General features: G+C 39.4%; 1 protein-coding gene across 1 annotated transcript; it reads right to left on the bottom strand.

Moving 5' to 3' along the window:
• Positions 1–4543: 4543 nt before the first annotated feature.
• ufsp1 (UFM1-specific peptidase 1 (non-functional)) lies at positions 4544–10686 on the bottom strand. Its single transcript, XM_039747073.1, has one exon. The coding sequence runs from the start codon at positions 9824–9826 to the stop codon at positions 9161–9163; it is 666 nt and encodes a 221-aa protein (XP_039603007.1). The 5' UTR covers positions 9827–10686; the 3' UTR covers positions 4544–9160.
• Positions 10687–10966: the final 280 nt, after the last annotated feature.

Genomic DNA, 10966 nt, shown 5'->3' with positions numbered 1-10966 from the left:
TTACTATGTCAAGAATATTATCAATTAGCACGCCCGATATTTCTTTGAAAAAACTTTTCGGTATTGGGTCAAGGACACAGGTGGAGGGTCTCAGTTGAGAAATTATTTTATATAAATCAGGTAAATCAATGCTGGTGAAATAATTTAATTTGTTTATAATGGAGTACCAGGGTTTAAGAGGCTCAGTGCTGGGGAGATGTACTATATCATTTCTAATATCATTAATTTCTTGATTAAAAAAATACAGCAAAAGCCTCAAAAGTTTCACTGGAGGTATTTTGGAGTGACCTGGGTTTAGCAGATGATCGATTGTAGAGAACACGACTCTGGGATTACTAGCATTGTTATTTATAATTCTAGAGAAAAAGCAGTGCCTCTCAAGATGGATTGTGTTGTTGCATTCTGTTATTTTAACCTTCAATATCTCATAGTGGATAGTTTAATTTTCCTCCATTTACTCTCAGCTCTACGCCATGTTCTCTACACCAGACACTCTTTGGGTCTTCCATGGTATAACAGTGCTAGAAGATTTTTTAACTATCTTTTCAGTTGCGACTATGTCAGCAGCAGCTTTCACCTTAGTATTCAAATTTTCCACCTTACTATTTACATTACTCTCACTATTGTAGTAAGCACTACAAATGGACTGGCTGCTTAGAATGTTTGTAAATTCTGAAGCTGCTGATGAATCAAAGAACATACACATACACACACACACACACACACACACACACACACACACACATAGTCCGTCTATTAAATAATGAGATTGACATGATAAAGCACTTTTATTTATAGAACAATTCTAATGCTTGTCTCCTTCATTATACTCCCCATTCACAATTATTCACCGATGCACTCTTGGTTTCCAGGGGTCGAAGGTGTAGAGCAGATTAGTTTCTGTCTACAGCTGTTTCAAGGCATCTGACATTTTCTTCTTTACTTCATCCATTGACTCAAAACATGTTCCTTTAAGCACTGATTTCAATTTAGGCAAAAACACCCGCACACAAGATTTGCAGCCTTCCCCATAAGCCTCAGTAACCATTTGAAAAGATTCCTTTGGCATTTTCTTCCGTTTTCCTAACTATTTCAAATTGACACGTTTCTCAACTGTTAAACTTAGCATGATTCTGTCACACAAGGGGAAACACAACTGTATTAAACAGTGACTGACAATCAGCTAAATGGCAGAGAGTGTTGTCGTTTGTCGTGCCGGTTTGGACAGGTTTAAACCTGCATGGCAAGTGCTCATAATCAGGGGCCTCATGTATAAATGGTGCGTACGCACAGAAACGTTGCGTAAGAACTTTTCCTCGTTCAAATCGCGATGTATAAAACCTACACTTGGCGTAAAGTCACGCACTTTTCTACGGTACCTCATACCTTGTCATACGCAAGTTCTCCGCTCGGTTTTGCAGACTGGCGGCACCCAGCGTCAAAGCAGTGCTACTGTTCCTGTGTGGTTACACCTTATTTTCCTGACGCGGCTTTATAAATACACTGAAACTAACCGCATATTGTTTATTAGTGTAATGCATCTGATTGTAATTAACTTGTAACAATATAATGGTAGAGGGAACAGCCATAGTAATCCAAATACCATAACTGCTTTAGCGTTGTTACTCTCACTTCTTCTTCTTCTTTCAGCTCCTCTTGTTAGGAGTTGCCACTGCAGCGGATCATCTTTTTCAATATTTCTCTCACTGCACCACTCAGACTATTTATATCACTGTATCTGAGTGTGAATCACAGCAGCAGCTGATCGGAAAGGGAATTATCGGTATACAGCTTCAATGACACGCTGTCTCAGCCACTGCAAAACGTTTTAAAGCCTTTCCTGTACGGACCTCGCGGTTCAGAAACAGAAACGATATCATTTATAAGGTGAAATTCAGCAAAATATGTTTATTAAATTATACAGATAAAACTTTAACTTCATTTAAATAATCTATATTCTTCACTGGGAGTGTCGTTAAGGATAGAATAATTAAACATGTACTACGAAGACATTTCAATGTTCTTTAAACGTTTTGAAGAATTGGCGCTAAGCTTACAGATGGCTTAACTTCTATTACAGAGCTGATTGTGTGGCGATCGGTTACTTGGGGAAAGAAAAGCACTGACTGCAGTGACGGCTACGCCAATATATATTGAATATAAAACAGAAAGAGCAAATAACAACACAGCTAAAAACACAGCGACAAATTTCGGCAAAAGTTAAATGCTTGTGTCATGAGCAAGTGGCGCCTATCCAGTGTCTGCAACGGACATAGCCATCCACTGTGCATAAGCTACCTTACTGACGGGCGGGCGAAGGAGCCACCGATTCTTCCTCTGCCCAGTGCCACCACAAGCCTAGAGCCGCCCCTGATTGTACTGCTGCAATAAATTATTTCATCGAAGTGAAACCCATGTTTAATAACGTGCTTTAACTCCTATCATCATAAAAATGATATCACGTATACATCTCAGTATTTTAGTTATTCAGAGAGCTGTAATATCACAAATGTAATGGACTCTGTGTCCAGTTGGAGAAAGAGAGCCGGTTTAAGAAGCAAGTAGTGATTCACACACATAGAGCACATAGAAGATAAAATACAAAACAAAGCATTTAACGTGCTACTTTAATTACGATGTGATTTGAGAAACTGGTTAATTAAATGATTTTAAGATGAAGTTTATGATGTTCTACTTTAATGACAAAATAAACTACGTGATTTAAGTGGAAATGTCGAGATTGAAGTTGACATTTCGTGCTTTTTCCTCACTGTGTGCCTTTTTTCTCTGTACCCTAATAAGCTTTCGTATGACACTCAGACAGTGGGCTTACAACTCGGCTTTTCACGGCGACTTTGATATGTGACTTCTTTTTTATTTCCGGCACTGTGCGATTTGTGAATGTGAGCTTTGAAGTTTCTCCAACACGCTATGTCACTCGATCAACTTCCTTTTGTTGATTATACCACGGTTTATTTGAACAAATAGTATGTTTTTCATTTGCCTCCACTTGGTATTCGCTGAAATTCTTATATTTTCCCCCGTGCTTTTCCCATTGTCTTTTCACAGAAGGCTGCGCTTAAGGGCGATTTATATTGATTTGCATATTTAAATAGGCGTAATTCTGGGAGGATTTGGGGCGTCACATAATGCGCGTGCACAAGCGTTAGTTTTCACGCTGATCGGGATTTATGAAGCGTAAGAACGTGGAAGTTGGAGTACGCACAGATTCCTGCATCTGGATTTTTCTGTGCGTAAACACATTTCGGCTTTTGTGCTTACGCCATGTTATAGTGCGAGTTCTATGCACGGCATTATACATGAGGCCCCAGTTCTCCCTGCTTTGTTTAAGAGAGAGAAACACAGACTCGGTTATTAATTGACAGACCTCATATACAGTCACCTATACATACAACACGGGATGACAAGCGTCCCAGTCGGGATGCCTTTATAATAGTGAAACATGGGTCAATATGGGCAATTTGGTTTCTGGTACCTTTCTGTCCGCAGGAGGACATGATAGTGAAAGAAGAGAGGAAACTGTCTCATGGGGCCAAGTATCCCCCCCGATACTCCAAGGGCCAGTTTTCCCCTGGTGGTACACTTCAACGATCACCTGGCTTGGCAGTTTTCACCTGAAAAAGCAATAGTCTTTTCTACAAGGCCAAACATTGTATCATATAGTTTGAGATGTCTTATTCGTTTCGAATGTCCAGAAGTTTAGTTTGTATTTCACCACTTTCCCTATTGAAATACTAAATCATTAGAGGAAACATCTTCAGTGCAACAGTAGCCAAACCAGAAAAAGGAATGGCTGCCATTCTGTCTATCACAGTTTTAACTGCATAAGGAGAAATTACTGACTTCACAGTTGCTTCAGTTTTCCTAAGTGTACTTGAAATGTTCTTCATTAGTTCACTTATACCGTCTGTTGGTTTATAGCCACTGTGATGACTGGCACAATTAAATGCTGAAGACCCTACAGCTGCACAAATGTTCTTTTCACTGGATCCTTCATTGTTTTGCCATAAAAACCTGAACAGTTTTATCGTTTATGAAAATCAGTTATTTTACTAGCGAAAAGAGAGATATGGCTGGATAACAGGGGACACATATTAACCCTGCATAAATTTTCAAAATACAGAGTACATAAACTGTAAAAAAAAAAAAAAAAAAAAAAACGCCAGCTTGTCACAGGAGTTAAATGTAATTCTTCCCATTAAAATACCATATTAAAAACGTATCGTGTACTCACAGCAGGCTAAACCATCTTCTGTCGTAAGACGGCAGATCCGTGTGGTCCGCGCTGCATTGTGGGATATTTTCAGTTCGTGCCTTTTCATTCCATTTCCCTGATATGTGAGGTAAGATGAACATTAAAAGTGAATTTCTGCCAACAAGGACACTGAGGGAAACTTGCTTGTTTTGTACAAATCAAAATATTTTCATTCCCGGAAAGAAACACAAATAAAGAATAAGTGACCAAAATATAAGGAGGACAGAAGGAGGACTTTAGCTGAATTAACTGTAAAAAAAGTAAACATACATTACATTAACTGTTTATTTTCACCGTCAAAACACTGTAATACAATAAATGGTTAAAGCAATGATTTTAATCAGATAAATGCACATAAATTTACATTTAAGCAGTGTTCTAGCTGTAAATATCAATTCATTGCTTCAATGTGCAGGGCTACTTTAATGAGTAATCGCTGTGTCGCTGACCGACAACTAAATCTGCATAGAGTTAGCATATTTGCATAAGGAACGCCCCCTTTGCAGCAGCACTGCAAACTTTCTAAAGACGGCCACACATTTGCGCCGCGAGAAACAAAAACTTAAAGATGTCTAGCAAAATTATTTCTCTGCGTGGCTATAGAAGTTGATTTACGGTATTTTGTTTTGTAACTGGTGAGCCTGCAGCACACCCGTCATCATATAAGTAACCTTTCCTTTCCCGCCAGGCAAAATGAACTTGTACTGTTAAACACAGAAATATTATTAATGGATAAAAATATGTCTGGCAGCATAATGGTCATTAGCCAAATTACTAGTAATTTAACTGTTGCATCAGAGACTTTTTGTTTTTCTACAAACTCTTAACTAAAATTGCTTTTAGTAAATTACTGGTTACTGAATTGCTACACTATTAGAGTTAACAAGTGAAAAACCAGGAAGTTCCTGTAACTCAACCGAATCGTTCATTTTGTGGCTCAGTTTACTGAGAAATCATTGTATAGCAATGTGTTTCTGTTGTAATATACAATAGTGTGATACAGTAAAATACTGTGAAAGGAATGCAATTAGTAGCCAGTAATTTAAATTTAAAGTCACATTTTCTTACAGCGTATGGCTCAATCCTGTTGCAACAAAACTGCACTCCTTCATCCACATGGGCTGACAAACGCACTTGCCTGCCATTTTGCATCACATTAGCACAAGGCAACGTAAATTTGAAGGTTTAGGCAGCAGCTCCCAAACATACAGTATGTGTGTGTCGCCCCAGTGAGGGGCACATGCATGCGGAGTATTGCTCGTAAGCATTATTTTTTATTTACTGATTTATCCTGCTGCTTTTTTTAATTACTATAGCGAACATTGAAACTAGAGAATACATAATCTTTAACAAATTTTACTACACTCATGTTTTAATAAGAAGTATTAAATCATTTTGTAGATGTGACAATTGACCTTCCTGTCGACAGTGAAAGCCATAGGTTGCCCACCCATTCCCTACACAATCTTTCATTACACTCCGTGAGGACAGCAGAAAACAGACAGGCAGCATGACACCAAAGGCAAGAAAATACGACAGGGCAGCAAAACGGTGCATGTTTAGTTAGTCTCTCACTACCATTAAGATAAATACTAAATCCATTAACTGACTGGAACTGTACGAGTGCTGCATGACCTGGCATATGGAACTGGGAGAACTGGCAAGCTCCATTAACTGGTGTGTTATCCTGAACACACACTCAATTACTTAGACTGCAAGTCCCCACATGTGCACAGAAACACTTGGCTACTCAGTGAGGCAGTCGTACAATGGCATGAAAATCATGTGCTTGTAGTTCACACCATTTCATTGGCCGGGCGTCTTTTTATGCTGTGGCTCATGACGGTGTCATTCTTGGTTATTAGTGCCAGCTTCCTGGCTGTGGCTGCCTGCTTATGGTTGTGTCTTTTTGGTAGAATGCTTGAATGTGCCTCTAGATGGAACGTGGGACCCTGGCTCAAAATACAAGAGAAACTGCCAACAGCCTTTCCGACTAACCACGCTAATTCATAACTTGATTTATCATTTATCCTCTTGTGTGTTTCTCCTTACTGCCAATGACACAGTAGGCACTGCAGTCTAACACCACAAGCAACATGTTTTTTTTTTTAACGTGATAATGCACAGGTGATGGACTGCTTTAGCATTTCTGCACAGTAGTTTGCAGTGAGCTTCATCACCCTTTCACATGAAATGCTGTCAAACTGAGCTACGTTTAGCTTCATTTTCACTGAAAGTGTTTAGTCTGCCTCTGGATGTGGAACACCCTGACATGTAGCTCGAACACTGCAGTCATAAGTGTATTTAAATGAACAACATGTCTCACCCTCCTTATGGACCCCACACCCAACTGATGTTTGTGTAGGTTTTTCTCCCACATCACATATGCATTTTCAGTTGATAAGCCATTCTAAATTGGCCCCAGTGAGCCAATCTGCCCTGTGATGGCCTGGCACCCTGTCCAAGGTTAGTTCCTACTTTATAACAAGTGGTACCTGGGATAGGCTGTCCCCTCATGACCCTAATTTGGATTAACTGGGTTTCAGAATTCGTCCTCTGTATGTATGCCTTGTGAACATGTACAGCTCATCTGCAGTTTTAAACAGATCCTGCTGAAATAATATACAGAATGTGAGAAAATAATACATTAATGACTTAAAATACGAGCACCACCAAATAAAAATGTTTAAGTCTGTACATCATCAGTACCTGCTCTCCGTTTTATCATAAAACATGTAATGAAAGAAAAATGTGTTTTAATTGAATAAGGGTCCGCAATGAACCAGGCACTGCTATAGAAAAAAAAAATCAAATTAGGAGCTCAAATCAAACACTTAAAATGGTTTATCCTTTTAGGTGGAGTATTCCTTTATCTGTTACTTATGCCATGTAGATTATAGTGATAAGTGAGAAACATTTTTGCTCACAAATTTTCATCCAGAATGGAGATATAATATGGCTGAATGAAAGCCAGCAGTGGACAACAGCAAACATATTTAGGTCCATCTCAAAAAATCTCATATTACTTGTGTCACATTTTTCACATATCAGGATGTCCAGTTATATGCTTGCAACGTCTCAAACACATGTATTTTTACTAAAATATTGCTTAATAAACCATCTCCATAAAATGCTCTCATGAATGAAAATAGAATAAGTTTTTGAACTGAAGATGACCTGCCTCCACTCATTGTCATTACATTTTATATTTATAGCAGTGAGCCACAACTGGAGTACCTCGGGATGATTGAGCGGCAGCCAATAGCGTGCTGCCTAACAGAGCCAGCACCTTATGAAGTGTTAACAGTTGCAGCATATTTAGCAGCAATCTCTCCTCTTTGTTCCTGTTTTCCATTCTGTTATGGAATGTAAAATGTCAGGCATCAGACAGATGAGCTTCTCCTCTGTTTGCGAGGTCTACAGCCTCCGTGCTGTCTGACGAAGCCAAAGCTGTACTGGTGCTTTGTGAAGGGTTAATAGTAACTGAATTTTCACCCGCCTTGTCACTACATTCTGTGCATTGTGCCGTCAGCCAAATGCTCATTGGTTCTCAACTCTCGCACACAAACACTCCACATCTGCGACCAAACAGAAAATCAAACCTGTCTGATTTAATCCTAGCCTAGATTGAGCGGCAGGTTGTGACACTACATGGATGAATCAACCTTCTGCTTGTTGAAGCATCGGAGATATGCACTGGGATGAGACATATTCTTTAATCTTTAGTTGTACTCGTATCTCAGTACACAATTTCTGTGGATATCATGTAAATGTTAGTCAATTCATAACTGGTACTGAGCAGGACTCCTGCCCAAAGAATAAGGCGGGTTTTCTATTCAAATGCTCGGGTGCATCTGAGTGCATCCCACACTCGTTAGCGATGGTGTTTAAATACATCTCTTTGGGGTGTCATGAGGTTGAAGACCCTGGATTTATACGACTGAATGGCTTGACATGTTGATTATGTTATACAGGTAACGCGAGATTTTTTTTTTTTTCTTAAACTTTTTGATATCATTTGCTGTTGTCTAAACACTGCCCACCATTGTTCCCTATTACATCAGAAATTTTGTTATATCCAATCTGAGTGTAAACATGAGATTAAACATTTCTCTCACCCAAAACTATAAACTACAAGGGATAAGCAACATATAAAAATGTATATCATTTTTAGGTGGAGCGTTCCTTTATGTTGTCAGGTTATGGACCAACATTCTGGCCTGTTCAGGCTTGGCTAGTTGCAAGACTTTGTAGTTTGGTCACTTAGGTTTGATACAAAGAGCAAAGGGCTGGGAGGAAAACACCTTCACTTAGTAAGCTTAAAGGGCAAACCACAGAAGTTACAGAGGGTGTCCACTCTTGTGTACCAGAAATAACACACAAATTCATTTTAAGATGAAAGGACTCAAATAATTCTAATTGACGAGTCCCCGTCCCATAGCCCCCTACATAAAGAACTGTTCCAATTCCTCCATACTTATCCTGTCCGTATACTGCTACCACCGATCTTACTGCTGCTACTAGCACATGCCATTTGTGTCCTACAGATCATTTTCTGTTTTAGCTACTTCTAGTAAACCCAATCATTAGGCCATCTTAGTCCACTAAACACCTGACACAGTGGCAGAGAAGCCAAAGGTAACGTCTACTACTAAGTATTTAAATAATTCTATAAAGTCATAAATACACGTGTCCACTTTCTGTGGCCATATTCCTTTAACTTAAAACATACAGTATTTTGCTTTGTGTTTTTGGTACAGAACACTCCGCAGTGGTACAACTTGCTGCATATTCAAGTAGTAAACTCAACGCAAGACAAACATTCTTAAACATGTACCAAAAGGAAAAATACACACGCACACAAGGGCATGCCAATGGAATAAATCATTGTGCTGCAAGCTGCGGTAGACATATATTATAGAAGGACTCTCGTTCAAATAGCTCAATCTTCCTCCATGAAATCCAACCTTCCTTTTGTGCAGTATTTGTACTTATTGATCCTGGAGGACCATAGAAATGGGGGTCTAGTACCAGCATATAATGTCCATGCTTTCCAGAGCACAGCCCTAAAATGCCCTTGGAAGCACTATCACTGTCCCCACCCATCATTGCCAAAGACCCCAGGCGATCAAAATGCTCGTACAGCTCCTCTAACTTGGCCTTCAAATCAGCACCACTCCTCAAGTGAAGGATTTTGCAGGGCAGCTGATAAAAATAATCTATACACAAAGCAATTTCAAATGATCCAATCCAGCTTCGTGAGCCTATGAAACTTCTGTCTTTATCTGACATTGTCACCAGAGCCTCTTGTATCTGTCGGAGGCCAGGAGGGGACTGTCCACTTGAGGTCTGGGCACACACCCAGGAAGACATGGTCTGCAGAGTCCTGTATCCACAACCCCAGCCCCGGTCATCCACACCATCACAGCCATAGTGGTAGTAGAGATAATCCCCATGGACCAGAGTATGGCGGCTAATGTTGTTCTCAGGCTCCGGAAATGGCAGACCCAGGTGCACATTTAGGATAAGGTGTCTTCCATCATTCTCCATGTTCAGATCTTTTCTGACACTTTATCTCATTTCTTGCAGTACACAGTTTTAAAGCTGTTTAAAAGAAAAGTGACAATCAGTCTTAATTTACTTCACAGTTACAAACAACCTCAGTAATTTCAATTTAGGAACTATCAAAAATAATTCAGAAAAAAGGCCACATGGTGCAACATTCAGGGGCATTTAAAGACTGTCACATTTTTGACTTTTTGTTGTGTCAGATTTGTCAAGTGTAGTCACTGCACCAGGTCAAATCACATGACTGAAACCTTCAGCCCATATGACATTATCTGACTGAACGTCAATCTTCCAGCGCAGTCATGCTCGCCTCTTTCTCTGACAGCCAATAGCGTGCTGCCTAACAGAGCCAGCACCTTATGAAGTGTTAACAGTTGCAGCATATTTAGCAGCAATCTCTCCTCTTTGTTCCTGTTTTCCATTCTGTTATGGTATGTAAAATGTCAGGCATCAGACAGATGAGCTTCTCCTCTATTTGCGAGGTCTACAGCCTCCGTGCTGTCTGACGAAGCCGAGGCTGTACTGGTGCTTTGTGAAGGGTTAATAGTAACTGAATTTTCACCCGCCTTGTCACTACATTCTGTGCATTGTGCCGTCAGCCAAATGCTCATTGGTTCTCAACTCTCGCACACAAACACTCCATATCTGCGACCAAACAGAAAATCAAACCTGTCTGATTTAATCCTAGCCAGTTGAAGACTAGTTTGCCTCAGTCATTGTATAAGTCACATTATACAATCTGCTTCACAGAAGAGTGTTGCTGACTGGCTAAGATTATGTGAAGGCTACAACAGAAAATCACTGGAAAAAAATTATCTAATGTGAAACAGGAATTAACTAACTGATTTGAAAATTGGAATATTTTACATTTTTTAGTTCCTTCATCAAAGAGTCAGCTATAACATTTTTGTTTATTGAATATTTCTGTAAAGATGACCCATATTAAAAAATAACTAATAGTAGAATACAATTACAGGAGTTAGTAGACCACATTAAATATGATTTTTAACAATGTCATAAAGGTAAAAGTGTAACCTAAAAATGTGTCTCAACAGCATTCATAGACAGCAGATTCCAATTCAAGTGACGTAAAAATGTCATCAATTGATGTCCTGTTAATTG

This window comes from Polypterus senegalus, chromosome 3 (assembly GCF_016835505.1).
Source record: "Polypterus senegalus isolate Bchr_013 chromosome 3, ASM1683550v1, whole genome shotgun sequence".
Lineage (NCBI taxonomy): Eukaryota > Metazoa > Chordata > Cladistia > Polypteriformes > Polypteridae > Polypterus > Polypterus senegalus.
The sequence above is the reverse complement of the archived record's forward strand: the minus strand, read 5'-3'. Positions and strand labels throughout refer to the sequence as shown.

Excerpts from the sequence above, each read along its gene's own strand:
- ufsp1 (XM_039747073.1), bottom strand. The coding sequence starts at position 9,826 with ATGGAGAATGATGGAAGACACCTTATCCTAAATGTGCACCTGGGTCTG.